Here is a 20,138-nt window from a genome sequence, read left to right as displayed (position 1 = left end):
CACCCCAGGGCCATCCTATCGGGCTGGCAGTCCACAGGCTCCGTGGCCATCTACTCAGAGGGCAGGAGCTTCCCCACAATCAGGGCACATGCTTGGAACCTGGACCCCAAACATCATGGGTGGTGGAGAACAAATGTATAAAAATGCAAGGATGGGGCCCCTCGTGTCACTTAGCAACCGGATAAAAAAGTCACCAAAACAGACAATTCACTGAGAATAACTTCAATCTAAAAAACCCGCTCTGGGGCCGACTGGACAGTAATATCCCAGTGAAGCTTAGGCGTCTCCCATCTGCATCCTTCCTGTGTGGATGTGCAGGACTCTTACACCAGGGCAAAGAGCACTTCCTCACCATTCACAATGAGCCTGGCCTTGTGTGAGTAGGTGGAGCCGAAGTGGTTGGTGATGACACACTGATAGCGGCCCTCGTGCCCGAAAGTGACACGGCGCAGGTGCAGGATCGTGGTGTACTCCATCACCACCCCATCCTGCGCTCGCACGTGGGCAAAGTTCTCCATGTCGGCATTGGCCAGGACCTCGTTGTCCTTCTTCCAGGCAAAGGTCATCGGGGAGCTGCTGCTGCTGGCTGCCGAGCACGTGAAGCGGATGTCCTTGCCGACCACGGCCATGGTGGGCTCTGGCTGGGTGATGATCTGTGGCTTCGGTAGGTCGTCTGGGGAGAGAAGAACCAAATTTAAGGCTCCCCAACCCAGGCTCTCAGGACACACGGGGACCTCATCTATCAGTGTCCCTGCACAGCCTCCCACACTGTAAAGGCCAGGAAAATCCATGGATATCTGGCTTTATCCAGTTATAAACCCATGAGCAGTGATCACCTCTGTGACCACATTCCTTGATTACAAGGCATCTGCTATTACTCATGTACCAAAAGCATCGATTTTAGGAGTTTCCACGAGAATACTACACTTGGCTTCACTTGCTTACCTTAACACAAAACACACTAACAGACAGGAACCACCCGCCATGACTGCACAGACCTTACCATAAACTTTACTCCAAAAGAAGTGGGGTAGAAAGCACTTCCAGAATGTGAGAAGAGCTCTTCCAAAACTGCACTTCTTTAATGTAGGGAGAACACTAGCAAAAATGGTTGTAATCAACGGTTTCAGAATTCTGGAAAATAACCAAAGGCTGTAACAGCCCATGAAGGACGGACTCAAGAACACGTCTGAATCTCAGGAAGAAAAGTGAGCTTTGTGGCATTCTAACTTACATCCCATCCCTCTCTCCCCTAGCCTTAAAACCCAGCAGCGTAGTAACCACTGAGAGGGGCAAAGTAGGTTTGGAGCCCCCGCCACCCCCCACCCAAAAGCCCCATCCTCTGGGCTGGCGTGACTGGATCTGATGTAGTTTGCTGAGCAGGGAAGCCCTCCCCCTGGGCTTCCATTTGATGAAAACAGTCAGCAGGCACTGATGAAGCACTTTCAGCTGGAGCCAACAAGACACTGGCCAAAAAACTAAAAAGGAAAAGTAGTGCGTGAAATGTTGACGGTGGGCTTTGAAAAGGTCTACCGTGTTCCTGAGGATGTAGAAGGCCACATGCATGTGCAGCACCGTATGCTTGCCCAAGAAAGGCCTGAGAGGATCCTAATTTCTTACCTGTGATTAGGGATCAGCGCAAACAGGAAGTGGTGGCACACCCCCCAGCACACAACGTGGATGCTGGACAAAGGATGGGAGACTTTCTGAAGTGATCTAAGGACTGTCTGTCCAGGTAGTAGCTAACCAGGGCTACTGGTTACTGGCGACATCCAATAGACTTTAAAGTATTTGTCCAGAAATTGTAGTAACACAGAGAACAACAACAAACCAAGGGGAAGACAGAGAGGGAATCTGATGCCCAGAGTTGCCACATTATTTTAAAGACTCAGTTTCCAACAAAAAACTATAAAACTAGATAAACAGGAAAAAAAGCAGTCAGTGGAAACTGAAGGAAGCCCAGATCTTGGACTTTTAAAGACCTTAAAGTGGCTTTATAAATATGTTCAAAGAATGAAAGGAAATCATGTCGAAAAAAATTAAAGGACAGTATGTGAATATTTCCCACCAAAGAACACCAATAAACAACTAGAAATTATAGAAGTAAACAAAACGTAAATTTTGGAGGTTAGAAGTATAACTGAAATGAAAAATTCACTCGAGGGGCTCAGTAGCCCAAGTGAGCAGGCAGAATTGGTGAAATTGAGACTATCCAATCTAAGAAACAAACAAACAAAAAAAAATGAAGGATAATGAACATTCACAGAGACCAATGGGACAGCATCAAGTGTAACAACGTAAAAATAATGGGAATCTAAGAAGGAGAAGAAACAAAAACAAGCCATTTCTAGAAATAATAGCCCCAGACTTCCCAAACTTGATGAATAGGCATCTACACATCCAAGAAGCTCAAAGAACCCAAATAAACTCAAAGCCCTCACCTGGAAGCTTCACAGTCACACTTTCAGAAGTCAAAGACAAATGAATCTTGAAAGAAACACAAGAGCTGCAACCCATCACACAGAAGGAATCCTCAATGACATGACAGCTGATTTGTCATCAGAAACCATGGAAGGCAGTAGGAAGGCATACTCAAAGTCCTGAAACAGACTGTCAACTAAGAATTCTGTATCCAGCAAAACTAACCTTCCCAAGTAAGGGAGAAATTAAATCACTCTCAGATTTACAGACAAATCACCCAGTGGAAATCACTGCTACCAGACCTGTCCTACAAGAAATACTAAAGGGAATCCTTCAGGCTGAAATGAAAAGACACAACAGTAACTGAAATTCACACAAAGAAATAAAACACACCATTAAAAGTAAACACACAGGTCAGTATGCAAGGACAGTTTAAGTGTATTTTTGTAACATTCTTCTCTTCCTGATTTAGAAGGCAACTACAAAGAGCAATAATCAAAAAGTGTTGATCAGGCTTATGATGCATAAAGATGTAATTTATATGACAACAGTAACACAAAGGAGGAGTTCCACAAATGGAGCTTAGTAGGAGCAAAATTTTGCATACTACTAAAGTTATTAATCTGAACTAGATTGTTTTAAGGTGTTAATTATAATCCCCACAGCAACCATTAAAAAAAAAAAATCAAAAAAGGCAGGGATTACCAAAATGGATAAAAACCCATGGCCCAGCCATTCACTATCTCTAAGAGACACACTTTAGATTCAAAGTCACATATATCAAAAGAGAGCTACAGTGTCCACACTGATGTCAGATAAAATAGACTTTAAGGCAGAAATGGTGGGGCGCCTGGGTGGCTCAGTTGGTTAAGCGGCTGACTTCGGCTCAGGTCATGATCTTGGGGTCCGTGGGTTCGAGCCCCGCATTGGGCTCTGTGCTGAAGGCTCAGAGCCTGGAGCCTGTTTCAGATTCTGTGTCTCCCTCTTTCTCTGACCCTCCCCTGTTCATGCACTCTCTCTCTATATCTCAAAAATAAATAAATGTTAAAAAAAAAAAAAAGACAGAAATGGTTACTAGAGACAAAGTAACTCTTTATAATGTAAAACAATCCATCAGGAAGACATAAACATCATAAACATATATGAACCTAATAGAGCTCCACAAAACATGAAGCAAAAACTAACTAAAGAAATGGACAGTGCAACAGTAAGTTTGTAGAATTCAATACTCCGTGTTCAATGATGGTTAGAACCACTAGGCAGATGATCAACAAAAAAGTACAAGACTTGAATAACACTATAAGCCAAATAGACCTAGCAGACATCTATAGAACTTTCCACCCCCACAAGAGCAGAATAAACATTAATTTCAAGCACACATGGAATACCCTCGAACAGAGACCATATGTTATACTGAAAAACAAATTTCAGTACATGAAAAAAGAGAAATCCTACCCAGTGTCTTCAATGACAATGGAATGAAGCCAGAAATCACTATCAAAAGCAACACTGGGAGTCTAATTTGTGGAAATCAAACTGAACTTCTGTAAGTCAAAGAAGAACTCATAAAGGAAATTAGAAAATACTTTGAGTGAAAATGAAAACCCAGATACAAAAACTTAAATGTTGCAGCTAAAACAGTGCTTATAGGAGAGATGGAGAGCTGTCTACATTAAGGAAGACCTCAAATTTATAACCTCACCTTCCTCATTAAGAAATCGGAAAAACCAGCTATCCCCAAACCAAGCAGAAGACATAATTATAGAGCAGAAATAAGAGAAAAAAGGGGGGAAAAATCAATGAAAAGTTAGTTCTTTGAAAATACTAATGAAATTGAAAAATCTGTAGACTAGCAGAATGGGGAGGTGGGGAGAAGACACCAAATACTAAAATTAGGAACAAAACTTACCAACTAACCTCACAGCAGCAAACGGGAATACTATGAATAATTTGTATGGCAACAAATCAGATAAGCTGATAGATGCACAAATTCTAAAAAAGAAAAATTACCAACACTGACTCAAGAAGAAACAAAATCTGAATAGATTTTAACAAGTAAAGAAATAGGATAATTTTGGTGTGCCTGGCTGGCTCAGTTGGTTAAGCATCTGACTTCGGCTCAGGTCATGATCTCATGGTTTGTGATTTCAAGTCCTGCATCGGGCTCTATGCTGACAGCTCAGAGCCTGAAGCCTGCTTCGGATTCTGTGTCTCCCTCTCTCTCTTTCTCTGCCCTCCCCTGTTTGCACTCTGTCTTTCTCTCTCTCAAAAATAAACATTAAAAAAATTTTTTTTTAATAATTTAAGAACTCACCAACAAAAAGCCAGACCTAAATGGCTACACTGATAAATTTTCCCCAAATTTAAAGAATAATTATCACTAATCCTTCAGAAATTCTTGCAAAAAACAGATGAGTGAACATCTCACTCCACTGTAGGAGTCAAATATTCCCAGACAACAAAATCATACAGAAACCCAACTATACACCTGAGTACAGATGCAAAAATCTTCTACCGATATACCGGCAAAGCAAATCCCACAACATATAAAAAGGATTATACACCACGACCAAGTTGGATTTATCCCAGGAATGCAAGGTTGGTTTAACACCCAAAAATCAATGTACCATATCAATAAAGGTTGGGGGTGGGGCACATTATCCTTCAACAGATGCAGAAAAAAGCATTTGACAAAATTCAACACCCTATCATGAAAGAAATACACAACAATATAGAAATAGAAGGGGAATTCCTCAACCAGGTAAAGGTCATCTACGGAAAACTTACAACTAATACCATATCCAACAGTGAAGGACTGAATGCTTTTGCCCAAATCAGGAAAGACAAGGAAGTCTGCTCTCACCACTTCTAGCCAACACTGGAGGCTCTACCCAGGGCAATTAGGCAAGAAAAAAAGAAAAAACAAAGAAGCTATCGAGACTGGAAAGGACGAAGTACAAGTGTCTTTTTGCAAATAACATAACGATCAAATATAAAAATCCTAAGCAATTCAGTGAAAAACTACTAGAATTAATAAATGATTTCAATACAGATGCAGGATGCACTCATTCACTATTACTGGGAGTAGGCAGTGGTGCGGCTACTGATGAACAGTCTGGCAAGTGTTCAAAAAGTTGAACAGTTCCTGTATGACCCACAATGACATTCCTAAGAACCACGCAAGAGAATTCACAAAAACTTATATATGAACGTTCACAGAATTATTTAGAATTACCAAGAAATCCAAACAACCGAAATGTCCATCACCTAATGAACAGCTAAATACATGTATATCCATACAATGTCATATTGCATTCAAAAAAAATAATGAATACATAGTAACACATTCTGCTAGGTTAAAAAAAACCTAGTCACAAAAGATCATTATTATAGGATTCCATTTATATGAAGGTCCTCAGGGACAGGGGACAGTGCAGTGACTGCTGTGAACATGGAGTTTGTTTTACGGATGATGAAAATGTTCTAAAATTAGGTGGTAGTGAGGGTCACGCGGCTTCCCAATACTCTAAACACTACTGACTGGTACACCTGAAACAGGTGAATGTTACAGTGAGTAAATGATACAACCATCATCACAGTCCCTGAAAGTAATTTAATCTCCCTAAAAAGAAACTCCCTACCTTTCAGCTATCATCCTTTCTCCCTCCACTCTAAGCCACCAGTAATCACTCACCCTCCTACCACCCCTGGAGTGGCCCTTAGATGGGATCCTATTCTGGACATTACGTTCATTCATTCTGGACATGTCATGTGGATGGAATCATACAGTGTATGGTCCTGTGTGACGAGCTTCTTTCACTTCAAGGGTTTCAAGGTTCATCTGTTGTGTGAACAATTGCTGTTTATGGCCTGATGATATCCCACCGCCTGGCTCTACCATGTTTTATTTATCCACTCCGGGAGTGGTGAGCATTCGGGTTATTTCCACCCTTTGGCTGTTACGAGTAATGCTGCCACGAGCATTTGTGGCCAGGTTTTATGTAGATACGTTTTTGTTTCTCCCCAGCATATAGCTGGGAGTGGGTCACGGCTTAACTATGTTTAATTGTCTGAGAAATTTCCCAACTTTTCCAAAGGGGCTGCACCACAGTGCACTCCCACCAGCACTGTAGGAGGGTTCAGACTCCACCCTCCTCACCGACACTTGTTGTTGCCTGACTTTTTGATTCTAGCGATGCTGGTGGGTGCGAAGCAGTTTTATTTTCCTTTTATAAAGAAGGAGGTGGAGACTCCCACACAGCTTAAAACTTTGACCTCCTGCCAAGTGTTTTCCTGATGCCCATTCTTACGTGACGACGGGTCTGGCATCCTGCGCTGCCATGTGGAGGTGGGCTAACGAGTGTGAACTGCCGCGGGACGTGCCCGGGCCACCGGCCGGAGGGTGGGCACAGCAGGTCACAAGTCCGACCCTGGCTCATCCAAAGGGCAAGATTATGCCCTGTGACAGGAAAAGGGAGGAAGGCGCAGGAAGCCCCACTTCAGGGCAGCTAGTTAACAAATTAACGGTCAGGGCCCAGGTACGTGGTGAACAATGGACGGTACAGTCATCGTGTGCTACTTGGAACATGAGGCGTGCACAGCCCGACATTGTGCACGGACGTTCCCAGAAGACTGACCACTAAGAAAACACCGGATGCTTTTAAGGCTTCTCGCTGGACTGGATCAGCACAAAGGAGGGCGAGCCTGCTGGCAGAAGTGGTGGTGGGTGGATGATGGAAGGGGGCACTCGTATCCTGAGGTCAGCAGGCACACTGGCTCTTGCCGTGCCCAAGGAGGAGGCTGGAGAAGTGGACCGCAGGGTTGCCCGCACTGCTCCGGGTGCTCCTGGTTAGGATCATCAGTCACACCCAGGGCACAGGGGCAGACCGGGGAGGACAGAAGGCACTCACAGGAGTTCCGGTCACGCCCGGGAAGCCCACCCTCGCTCCCGCTTAAAGCAGAGACCGGAAACCCTCCAAGATTCGTCTCGTTCTCTGACCACGTCTTACTGACCACGAGGCTGTGCATTACCACGTGATGCGGCGTATGGCACGCAGCGTGTGCACAGCCTCCAGTCATTCAGCATCTTCTGTACCGTTTGCAACCAAACCCGGATCGTGACCACCCCCGGTCCAAAAGATGGCAAGACCCACGCTCCTACAGTCAGAAGGAGAAGAGAGCTCATAGCTACAAGTGCAGATTTCAGTGGTTTGGAGAAACAGCGAGAGTGCAAGTCAACAACAAGGAATTATTTTTACGACACTAACTGTTCTCCTGAGACTTGTTCTTCCTGTATTTAGCCTTCCATTCTTGGGGCTGGAAAGAAACACACATCAAAACCCCAGCCTCAGACACGGAGTAAATTCACAGCTAAACCCAGGCACCAGAGCCGTCTTGAGATGACACAACTTTCGTCCAGTAACCGGTTCTCCTGATTTGTAACCGAACCAAGTCCTGCTCCCTTTTCATTAAATGCATGCACTCCAGGAACCACATAATGAGGTGACTCCACAGTAAGTACTACGTGTGGTTTCAGCGGGAAAGAACTTGCATCCAGCAGCTGATTGGGAACCATGGATTGGGGTTGACTCTGATCACAGAAATCACTCCCATAATGAGGACTTCCTCCTGGCCTCCCTGCCCTTCAGGAAAGAAAATCACAGGGACGGCCTTACCACACACGAAACTCTCCGGCGGCACAGAGAAAATGCTCTGGCCCTTCAGGGATTCCGGGTGGGCACAGGTGGCTGTCACGAAGGGCTGCAGCATCCGGCCCAGTAACCACGGGGGCAGCCACTTCAGCTGGCAGTCGCACAGGAAGCTATCACTGCTGATGTGGCTGAAAGGGAAACAAAAGGGACATGTGAGGTGTGACCTCCAGAAAGGGATATTCCCTCGGCACACAGACTCCTCCCCCAGTCACCGCTGATCAGCTTCTGTCCTCAACACCAGCCATCTGGGAAGGGAAGAGATTTTTCTCCGTTCCTCTTCAGTGACCCAGAGCAGCACATATAATCTACCTGGAGATTTTGATAAAACGATGCTCTGGCTCAGAAGGCTCGGGGTGGAACCCAAGATGCGGCACTTCTGACAAGCTCCCGGGTGATGTGGATACCGCCAGCCTCAACAACACCGCGGCATACCAACAGCCCGCAGTTCACACGCGTCCCAAGACGGGCACACACTGCTCCTGTGTGACCCTGGGGGCACCATCTGACCTCCTCCAGACTCTGTCCACCCGACAGAGCTGAGGAGCACTGTGCCCTCTCTGCTTTTTCCCACCCTCCTGATAAGCTACGTGGAGCTTCCAGATTCATCTGCAACTTAGCTCTCGACTCTCAGGTCCTGAGGAGGGCTGTTTTTCTATATTGCTGTTAGTTTTCATTTGGCCAAGCTCCATGTTTTCTTACGTCCAGACGTAAGCCCTGCCAACGCGGCCCCCTCTTGTTTGTGGATCTCTACAGCACCGCTCAGGAGGCCGGCAGAATTCGGCTCCGCTCCCTAAATAGTGATTGTTAGTTAATTGCCACTGCCCAGGGAGCATGAGAATGCAACACTGGTTTTGTGAGGCTCCAACCAAAACAGAGAATATTTTCTTTTTCATTTCTCAGCAACTGAGGATCAGCTTTTTAAACAGAAATCGGAATCACCATCTCAGCGGACATTCCTTCCTGAGGAGTCACTCGAAGATAAGTCAGCCGAAGAGTCTAGCTGCCCTGTTCCTGGAAGAGACCTCAAGGCTGTGAGCTAACAGAGGTCAGCGCATGGCAAGGGTGAAGGCACGCGGTCTCCCCTGTCATGAATCGCCTCTGGTACCAGGTACAAAGTACACGGTGACAGAAGGGGTGCTGAAGTGTACTTAGATATTCCACAAGGGGCACCCGGGTGGCTCAGCTGGTTAAGTGTTTGACTTCGGCTCAGGTCATGATCTCACGGTCCGTGAGTTCGAGCCCCGCGTCGGGCTCTGTGCTGACAGCTCAGAGCCTGGCGCCTGCTTTGTGTGTCTCCCTCTCTCTCTGCCTCTCCCCCACTCACACTCTGTCTCTCTCTCAAAAAAAATATGTTAAAAAAAAAAATTCCACAAGCATCGCATGGGCCAGGATCCTAGCAATAGCCTCCACCACCCACCATTTCCCTCAGAAATCTGCTCTTCCTTCCTGTTCCTCATGGTACCAGATTAGCCATCTTATTAAAATTACTTTTGGAAAGTGCTTTTTCAAAGACTGAAATAATTGATCTCAAAGCCATGCTAACTGGGATGGCTGCCCACATCAGACCTTTAAAGGTCAGCATTTGGCTTCTACTCTTAATTTTTTAATTTTTGTATCTTTATTTGACAGGCAGGTAGCTGTGTGCTTAGAGCTATCTCCCGGAGGGCTGTCGCACTGTGGAGTTACCCAGGTAGCATGAGGGCTCCCCCAGCTGAGCCTGAGAAGTGGCTGGTTCCGGCCCAGTACCTGGGGGGCTACTCCGGGCCGGCTGTGGTGGCGGGTGGACCGGCTGCCGCCAGGTACCACACTGAGCTTCAGTGACAGAGGGTCAGGAATTCTGTCAGAAGCGCTGTCACGAGCTCCCCATCAAGCCAGTGTTGGGCGCGACTGCCCCTTTCTGGGTTGGCAGCAGGAAAGCCTGAGTAGAGTCTAGAGGAAGACGCTGGGCTATCGCTGTGAGGCTTCAGGCACTTGTGTGGAGGACGGTCACAGGAGCAAACTAAGGAAGGCCAAGTTGACAGTGATCCTTGGTCACAGATGTGTGTGGGAAGGGTTACTCCTTACACCACGAGTGTAGGCCTGGCTGGCTTAAAGATGTCCTACCTCTCCCACAACGAGGCCCACCTCACACAGAGGAGACCAGACCTCAGAAAGAGGTACTAAGGGTGTAGAGATAGCTTTCCTGAAGAGCGAGTCAGGACCAACAAGACAGACAGTGAGGACACTGACCCCCTGACCTCCCTCCACATGCACACATGGCTTTAAGGACAAAGGTGAGGTTGAAAGGCTGGACCAGGAATTGCCAGCAACCCCAGGGCTTTGCAGATTTCCGCTACTCTTCCTGCTGGTCAGCTGCTCAGGGGTGCGGCTCTTCACGACTCCCGCCTCCGGCCATCCCATCACTCTGCTGGCTTACGGTGCATTTTCATGATTCCAACTCAAAGTGTGTTTCTAATCATTGCTTGTGGAAATTTACCCAGAGCATGACTAAGTGCACGGTACAACCTGCCTTGATCAGATGGAGGAAGAAAATGACCAAGTGGAATTAACTGTTTCTCCCAGCAGAGGACTGGGCCCAGGGCCAGCCACGGCTGGGTACGTGCAGCGAGCGACAGGAAACCCAGGCAGGGGCCAAGGCTGAGCCTCCAGAACCACGCCGAAGCAGATTTTGGGGGTGGGGTGTGGTGGAGGGTCCCAGTTGCCTAGAAGGGTCCAGTCCTTCCCAACTAGGAAAGTATCTCAGAAAACCTCAATTGTTAAGGAGAAGCAGTCTTCTCTCCCTGTCCTTCCCTCTTTCTCTTATACCCTCTTCCCATCTAATGAGATTACTTCCAACATTATATTTGAAAAGTTGCAAACACAGAGAAGTTGAAAGAAATGCACAGTGAACACTTAACCATTCTAAGACCGTGACCCTTTGGAGAAGGCAGTTCTACTCAACAGGCCTGAATCTCACAGCTAAGTAAATGCTATGAGGCAGGTGCCTAAAACACCTCCTCTCTCCTCACCCAGAGGAATATCACCAGGGGCCTGCTTTGCTTTTAAAGTACGGGGACTGCGCCTCCCTCCTCCCCCATTTCTCCCGAAGGCCACCAAGAGTGGCCTCAGGAATGAGGATGAGTTCAGGATGCACAGATGGCCGTCCTCTGTCGTCTGCCCTCCGTCAGCACTTCTGAGAACCAAAAGCCACATCTTTCAGGGACTAGTATTACAGCTAGACTTTGCGGCAGCAGAGTCAGATTAATGCACAGGAAGAAGAAAGGATGCTTGGGTGTTGCTACCTGCACACCCTGACGAGCTCCTCTGCCAGAGACTACGGCACAGGCGAGCTCTTCCAACCCTGTGACCCGGGGGCCCATGGTGAACATCTATGGTGGCGGCACCACCACCTATGAACCGCTGTGGGGGCCTCGGAACAGATGTGGGCTGGGCGCCACATCACTAGTCCACAGTCGCCTGTGACCACCCCCCAGATATCTCTGCCTCACTCACAGGCCACCAAACGCGGCAAAGAAGCCACTCTCAGTATAGGTCCTCCATTTTAGGCAGACCTAAATGATGAAAACTTGCCCTGACATCATTTCACGAATGATCGCCCATTTTCTAGAAGAAAGTTCATGTCCCCTAGAGCAGCAGTCAGCTACAGCCTGCCCTGCCAGCCTGTTTTTTAATAATAACTGACTGGCACACAGCCGTGCCCGCCTATTTGTGTATTATTTATGGCCCCTTTCTGCTACAACAAGGGAGTCTACTTGCTAATGACACAAACCCTATGGCCCACAAAGTTGAAAATTCCACGTGACCCTTTAAGAAAAGGTGTGCTGAGGGGCGCCTGGGTGGCTCAGTCGGTTGAGCGGCCGACTTCGGCTCAGGTCATGATCTCGCGGTCTGTGAGTTCAAGCCCTGCGTCGGGCTCTAAGGGAGCCCGTTTCAGATTCTGTGTCTCCCTCTCTCCGACCCTCCCCCGTTCATGCTCTGTCTCTCTCTGTCTCAAAAATAAATAAACGTAAAAAAAAAAAAAAAAAAAAGAAGAAAAGGTGTGCTGACCCTGATCCAGAATAAGCCCCCAGGGGGCATTGCTTTTCTAAAAGACAGCTTACACGCAAATGCTAACAGCCCCATCTGTTACATATATTGACACATCACGGAATCAAGGCGTTTCTGACTCCAAATTCTCTAGTCATATTAACCAGGACCCTGGAACCCCGGGTACTTACAGCTCTTTGAGATTCTTCATTTTCACAAAGGCATCAGACTGGACAGATCTGACTGCATTCTCTCCGAGGTTCCTGCAAAAGAACACTTTTCAAGTACGGACACACACTCCAGGCGCCCTTCAGGTCAGCCACCTGTTTGAGCCAAGAGGCTCAGGTGGCTTCCGGGAGAGTCCCGGTTTCCCCAGTGTGCTGGCCGTGGCTGTCACCTCCCAGACACTGGCACAAGCACACGGAACAACCTTGGAACCAAGCCAGCCTGAAGGGCAGCATCAAAGCTAACGGTGAGGCCGGCTCAGCAAGTCAACAAGCAAAGCTTTACCAACAGAATTCAGGTCCACCTTGATTCCAAGGCCAAAGAGACTAAGAATCAAGCACTAGAGGCATCTGCCCTCGATGGTGACCACACAAATGTGTCCAGGCTGGCATCACCCTCGTCCTCCCGGGCTCTCAGGGACAACCAGGCCAGAACACCTCCCGGCTGAGCCCAGCATGTGCTCGGCCCCGTGAAGCTGCTTCAGTGGGGCCGGGAGCCTGCGCCAGGAACGCGCGCTCTCACAGAGGTGAAAGGGAGGCCGGGGCCTGTGGAGGAGCCAGCGCCAGGGGGAGACAGGGTTGGAGGACGGGGGAGGGTATCCAGTCGGCAGCCGCATTCGTTAGGAACTCACCGACCGGCCATGTGTTCTCTAACTGTTCCTGGCATAGGCAAAATAAAGGCCAAAGTTGAAGCTGACTTATAACGAGAAGGAAGCAGCTGGCGTTTCCAAATAGGCTGTTTCTCAGTTTACAAAGATGTGATTAAATTGCTAGCAGACTTCCCCGGCAGCCGCATTTGGCAGGCCTGTGGGTCAGGGAAGGTCTGGTGAGATACTCACAGGTGCTCCAGGCCCTCCAGCCCCGAGAAGGCTCTCTTAGCCACGGACTTGATCTTGTTTCCAAACAGAGTTCTGCCATTTCCAAACATCATCCAGAGACAGGGAAAAAACAAAACGCAGAACCGGAGGGGAAGAGACAAGGGAGGAACGGGAGAAAGAGAACACACAGTTAGGCCAGTGCCATGTGATAAGTCTGTCCAGTGAGGGGCAGGTGGAAATCTGACCTACGTGGAGACTACGGGTCCGAAGTATGCAGGCCTTGCCCTTCTGGAATGAAATGCTTTGATCTTTATTAGAATTTAACGTGATGACAAGATGTACCATCTCGCCTGAAAAGGCTCCTTGCGATGTTGGTGGAAATGCCCTCGTCCAGCCCGGGCTGTGCCCAAGGACCCAAGGGCCTCGTGAGAAGGAGGGGACTCATCACTGTTCCCGTGAGAGGAAGCAGAGTCATGGAACGTAATGAAAACTGGAACTAAAATCCACCACCCTCTTCTGAAAAGTGGGGGCGAAGGTTCCCCGAGCAGGCAAGAAAAGGGCAGGAGAACCGGCCTCCATCAAGACGGCTCCCCAGCGATTTGCACCGAGACATACCCGAGCAGCCAGGACGTGGCCACAGGGAGCTGCGCCCCCGCCTCTGGGAAGGCCACTCGGGGTGTGCAGGGCATGCCCTGGCACCGTGGCCTCTTAGCAAGAGCCCAGATCTTAAATGATGCCCATGGGCCCAAGGTTCTTTAAATCGCAGACGCGTCCTAAAAGGTCAACCTCTGAGGTTATCTAATACCCAGACCCGTGGACTGCCTACCCACGAGAAAGGGCTCCTACTTCCCGGCACTTGCAATCACAACTTCAACGGCAACTCCTAAGAGTTTTCTCAGAAACCAAGTTCTCGTCCCCTGCAGTGCACATGGAAGAAATGAAGGCTTCCTCCAATGGGCTACATAAGCCAACGGACTCTCCGGTCTGTTTGGGGAATGAGGGGTGGGGGGGGGCACCCAGAATGCCTGGACACTGGGAACGAAAAGCATCCGTGTTCCAGTTTTCCCTCCCCTGACAACAGCCGACTGGGGCACTCCCTCTACCTCCTGTAGGTGCGGGCAGCCGTGAGCCCCTGAGAGTCATGCTGACAGACACATGGGCTCTTCAACGTGACGTCCAGCCAGACTACCTGAAGGGCTAGTCAGGAACAGGGAATGCTGGGAGCCAACTCCTGCCACATCTCACCCGCTCTGGGAGGGGGCTTCGTAAGGGGGCACTGCAGACAGCCTCCGGAGAGCAGCGGTCTCGTCTGGGATCCCACCGAGACCCGTGTTAAGATGGGGGTCCCCCGAGGGAAAACATCAAGTACCAGCCCCTCCCTGAAAAGGGCCAGGAAAGCAACAGGAGCCTCGAAGAAAACCAAAGATGGCAGGGCGGCCCAGGCGGCACCTGCCACATGGGCCCTGAGCGTCACCCCCCCCCCCCCCCCCCCCCCGCTGCCTAGGGCTCCCGGCACCACCTACACAAACCCTAGGATGCCGCCTTCGGGAAGATGGGGTCACATGCAGACAGACCAGGCCAGTGCCACAAACCACAGGAGGTGCTCCCCGCCCCGCCCCACTGCCCTCCAGGGCACCGAAAGCCTGAGGGGAACCTGCAGGGCAACCACAGGAGCTTCCGGGTACCCCCACTTGATCACGAACAGACCCCTCCTCTCGGAGCCTGCAGCCTTCGGACAAAGCCAGCACCTCCTGCTTCAGGGAAGATGGAGCGGTCCGAGACCACTCTGACTGCTCCTTCTCTCGGAGGCAATCTGCGTATTTCCACTCTCTCTCCATCTGAAGCTTTGATGCTCAAACACACAGCCCAAACACGCAGGAGTCCGGTGGCCACACTAACTCTCTTCCCCTAACCACACAACTAGCCCAGCAAACACCAGCACACGGCACCAAACCCAAGTATCTCCAAGAGCCTGCCAACTTCTCACTTACTCAGATCCCCCAGGCCGGGTCACTGTGCTCCAGGCCCTAGTAAAATGTATTAACTGTTTAGTGAAATCTCCCGTAAACCAGATCCAGGAAAAAGCTGTGCTTTATTTCATGCATTACGTATTAGTCACACTGACCTCTTTTACCATGAGGGCAGACTGTTATTTCTAATGGTAACAATAGCAATAAAACAAATTCTCAATTACGTAGGGGCTAATCATCCTGCTGCGGGATTAAAATAGCCCCTTACTTTCTCTAGGCGGACGTCTGGGGGCTGGGGCTCAAGCTGGCAGATTGGGACAGTTTCAATAAAGGCAGCCGTGCGCAGAACGGATGGCCGGGGCCGCGGGCCGGGTGGTGCTCATTCTGTCCACATGACAGCGGGCAGCTGAGACTCCACTGTCCCAGATCAGGGGCTCCCAGAGAAGGGACCGCAGGGCCAATGTGCCTCACACCCCTGCCTCGGTGCGGACAGCGACCCTGGAAGTCAGCCGTCCACTCCTTCGTGCATCTCTAGTGCTCCCCGAGGCCTTTCGGCTGTTGCTAACACCGCCCGGCAGACGCCAGGGGAGGCCTGGTCCAGCTCACGTTCACCTCCCCACCTCTCCTCCACCTGAGACACTGAACAGCACTCCGTGGGCCCTGCCATCGCTCTGTGAACACACGGGCGAGGGCGATCTTGCCCAGGCTGGGGGGCAGCACCCACCCAGGCCCACCTCACGGGAGAGGCTTGGCCTCGTGGTCCAATTCCAGGTTTCCTCTAACGCTTCCCTTCGCGCACGTCATGGCCCCGCCCCAAAGAAAGCCATGGAAAGAGCTGGAACCACGGGGCAGGCACTCACACCACCCCTCGTACACACGTGGTTAACTGCTCCTCTCTCTGCTAATCTGTGTTCCAGAAAGCCTCCCTCCCTGCTCACATACTAGGACGCTGTGCACACTTCCCAGGAGGTCTTCCACCAACATGATGACGGGGGCCCCAGTGGGAGGTGAGCATACTGACCACAGGTGAGCAGGTAACACTTGCCCCGCCAGGAAGCTCCGGTTTGAAGAGCTGTCCACATGGCTGTGTTCAGCAGGCAGAAACATTACGGGCAGGACAGCACCCACCACGGCTGCCCAGGGAAGCCTTTTAAGGCTCTGCTGCTCCCGTGTTCCCTTCTCGGCAAAGATTTTAATTTAGGTCTGGCCTCTTCTGTGACAGGAAGGTCCTCGAATGGGTGAAGGCAAGACTTTCTCCCTTCCCATTCTCAGGTCCCTGAAGACCTGACCCCAAGGGCTTCAAAGGCAGGCCCCACCAGGTCCAAGGGACCCAGCACCGACCGCAGCCCCACTGCATGAATGAGTCCACGTGACGTGACCGCTCTCGAGAGGCAGCCCTTCCCTGTGCTCACACGCTGCCCTTTTCTAATGGATCCCGACACGCTTGCCACCGGGCCGCTCAGTAAGGCAGGGAGGTGTGAGGGCCACATTTCCCAGCCACGGCCACGCAAGAGAGCGTCCGGGCAGCGCGTGGGGGAGGTGGGCGGGGCGGAGAGCCAGGCAGCACCGGTCCCTTCCTTCGCTCTGCCGTTAACCGTTTACTCAACACCTTCCATACACCCGGGGGAGTGGTTTTTACCCAAGCTACGCGCCACGATCACGGCGAAGCGTGGGCTTTCCTTTCCTCCCCTTTCCCGGGGAGGACACCGCACACCACAGGCAGGTGGGGGAGCATCGCGACCCCCACGGGTGCCTGCTTCGTCACCCAGGGGTGCTGGTACTACTTCACCTCTGTCCGCTGCCCCTTCCCCAGCCCCACGGGCTGAACGGGAACCCAAGTCACGGGCATCACAGCATTTGTTTTTCCATCCGGGAAGAGGATTCTTTTTTTCTCTTGCGACGTAACCACAGTACCGTTCCGCCTAAACAACTATATATATTTAATCAGATTAAGCAACTACTATCCCCATTCCCCCAACTGTGTGTGTCCTCCCTTTATTTTGGAAACTGCCAGCCCCACAATTTTGGTCAGTGAGGCTGGGGGGGGGGGGGGGGGTGGAGGAGGCTGGAGGTATCGTATTTCAACAAGGTCCCTGGAGTCTCAGGACCGGGTTGGTGCGGTACCCGCGCTGCCTTCCGGGAGCCTGTGTCAAACAGCACAGAGCAAGGGAGGCCCGCGGACTTAGGATCTCAGGCAGAGCTGCTGACCTTGGTCCGGCGGGTAAAAGGACGAGAGAACACAGGGGAACAGGCGGCAGCATCGGGCTGGACTCCGCAGAACCAGGAGTCCCCGCACAGGCACCCCTGCCCCTGCAGGGCAGAGCCTCTGGAGACACGTCCACCCCCACCCCCCCCCAAGCCCCCTGTGCACACACTCACACCTGGCCAGGCAGGCCCCGGAGAGCAAGGCCTCCGCCCCAGGGGCACAGCCGCTGTCCCGTCCCAGCGCTTGCCGGGCAAACTGACTAGGAGGTGGGGAGGAGAGGGTGTTTTTTTAGGGAAGAGAAAGGAAGACAGAGACATGCTGGAGAAGAGTGAGAATCCTGAGACAGCCAAGAGAGCTAATCTTACTCTGAACTCTGAGTATAAATGGTGTGAAAAACCACACTTTTCAAAACCACCTCTACAGAAAGACATCCACCCCACCCCCGACAGGCTGTTCCGGAACCTTCCACCCCGCGGCTGCTTTCAGAGTATCTGCTTGACACTCGTACTGTGCTCAGCTCGCGGTCACCCGAGCAGGCCCGGGGAGGTTGAGCGGTGACTGCCTCTTTCTGTCTGCCCCGGACCCTCCCTCGGACTCCCCTGCCCCGTCCCAGAGGCTCCTGCGGTGGCCCACTCAGGGGGAACAGTGTGGGCTCCAGAGCCAGACTGGCCGGTCCCGACCCTCCACGGCGTGTGGTCTTGGGCAAAGGCCCTGCACCCGCGTTTCCTCAACGACAAAAAAGGTTGCATAACAGAGCCTAACTCACGAGGTTGTTGGTTGTTAGATACAACACATGTACACAAATGCCTTGCACAGTAACTGACAGCTCCAGGAGCCTTAAAAAAAATAAAAACATCAGAAACCGGGAATAAAAACGAGTCATTTCATTACCTGTCGTAATGACTGTTTCTGTGTGACGTTATGACTGACCACAGAAGTACTGACCAAAGACTCAAAACCGTCGATGGCACTTGGCTTTAGACATCTCACACAATTTCTAGGAATCGAGTAACAGGGCAAGACTCCTTTGTGCAAAGCAGGACAAAAAACTCTGCCGTTTCCCGGTCAGTCACAAATTCAGCGGGACAGAAAATCCAACAGGCCTCTGAACACCGGATCTTCGGCCCCAAAGGAACCAACGCCCAGGGCAGTGATGAGACCACTGGCCACAGAGAAGCTGGGACATCTTGGCTCTCTTAGTCAGACTTTGCTTCCCAAACAAAGGAACATAAATGGGAGCCAGCCCTTCTCCAGCTGGGCCCACGAAAGAGGCGGCACGGGGGAGCCTGAGAAGCACTGTGCACCCCCTCCACAGAAAGGCCAACGCCGAGACACTCACAGCTTGCTGAGACTGTCAAGCCCGGTAAAGGCGCCACTCGTGTCCTCTATTGTGCCCGAAATCTCGTTATGGTCCAGATCCCTAGGGAGGAGACAGAGAGAAGGCTCACCATCCAGCCTGAGTTCTCGACCCTCTTTAACACGAAGCGGGAAAATAGACAGACACCCGCTCTGTCACCCGATGCCCAGCTGTAACGTACGGCCAACACGAGTGTGGCCACTGGGCCACATGAACCCCGTTCTGCACGCCTTGCGGTGTAGCCTGGCCTTCTCAGCCTTCCCACAAAGCCAAGGCACGCCTCAAACTCACAGCCACCCCAGCTCCGTGGGCTGCTCCCCAGTTGGGTAGGGCAGGGCCCTGGGGTAAGGACAGGGTGCGGACAGCACATGGGAAACCCCCCAAGAGCAGGCATCTGACCACTGGCACTGGGAATGAGCCCGAGAGGTTTTTTGAGGCTCCTGTCTGCTCTCACACCAGCCAGAGTCCCTTTCCTAGGCTTGACTGAGAAACTGCCGAAGGCACATGGAGCAAAGAGCGAAGAAGAGGCCCCCACACGGGGTCCTCCCTGGGGCCACTCCATGCTGGCAAGTGGGTTCGGAGGCCCGAGTCGCCCCTCCTCACAGGGCCTGCACAGGCGCGGACTCGGAGCCAGGGACGACATCTGGGCGCTGAGTCAGACTTGTGACCCACTTGCCAGGGTTGGCGGATGAGGCCAACTTTTCAGCCCAGTCTCCTCCAACAATGCAGATCACAAGGCGGATGACTCAGCTACCCTCCCCCCGGCTTCCAGGGCAGAGGACAGCGCCAGGCGATGCTCCCACCTGGCGACCAAGCCCCCCTCTCTGCCCCCACCAGCAGCCCCTCCAACTCCCCCCCCCCCCCCCCCACGGTTCTTGGCTCCTACCCCTTCCTCCGCCAAACCCTGGCTGAGGCAGGCCAGGAAGAGAAAGGGACACTGCTCTTGGCCCCGTGGGAGCCTTCACAAGGAATGAGCACTGCCAGGAGGGAGGGGGGCCCCCGGCTGAGAGGCACAGTGCTCCTTCTGACCTTGATCTTACAGCAGAAGGCTCGGAGCCCCGAGATTCTGCTGCTGGAAGGGACCTCTCCTTTCAGCGGGTCTCTCCTTATTATCTTCACACTGAAAGCCGGGACCCAGGGCTGCCGCTCTGTGTGCCTGTCTCCCAGCTCCTCACCCTGGCTGCCAAAGCTTTTCTCTTCTTTCTGGCTCAATCTGAATGTCCCCGGCCTTGTTATTCAGGCCGTGCAAGCGCGAAGGCTGGCTGACCTCGGCTTCAATAGCCTGGCATCCGGGCTGTTTCACACTCCCCAACAACGGCCCAGCACTGAAGCCCGCTCTGCCCTCCCCGCCAGGTGCAAGTGCACAGGGCCTCCTGTCACACTGGAACAGGCCCTCCGGGCAGCG

The 20,138-nt window shown here is 51.4% G+C and overlaps 1 protein-coding gene across 1 annotated transcript in view; it reads right to left on the bottom strand.

Moving 5' to 3' along the window:
* Positions 1 to 20,138, bottom strand: part of LRIG1 (leucine rich repeats and immunoglobulin like domains 1) — a 115,536-nt gene that overhangs the window by 6,098 nt on the left and 89,300 nt on the right. Inside the window, exons 9-13 of the mRNA XM_086697630.1 lie at positions 18,716 to 18,796; positions 13,222 to 13,293; positions 12,350 to 12,421; positions 8,097 to 8,260; positions 353 to 673 (exon numbers count right to left, since the gene is read on the bottom strand). Of these exons, the coding sequence (XP_086553756.1) occupies positions 353 to 673; positions 8,097 to 8,260; positions 12,350 to 12,421; positions 13,222 to 13,293; positions 18,716 to 18,796 (710 nt within the window). The remainder of the gene's footprint in view (positions 1 to 352; positions 674 to 8,096; positions 8,261 to 12,349; positions 12,422 to 13,221; positions 13,294 to 18,715; positions 18,797 to 20,138) is intronic.

Source organism: Puma concolor, chromosome A2 (genome assembly GCF_028749965.1).
Source record: "Puma concolor isolate L17-30 chromosome A2, mPumCon1.1.hap2, whole genome shotgun sequence".
Lineage (NCBI taxonomy): Eukaryota > Metazoa > Chordata > Mammalia > Carnivora > Felidae > Puma > Puma concolor.
Note: the sequence above shows the minus strand (reverse complement) of the source record. Positions and strands in the feature narration are given on the sequence as shown.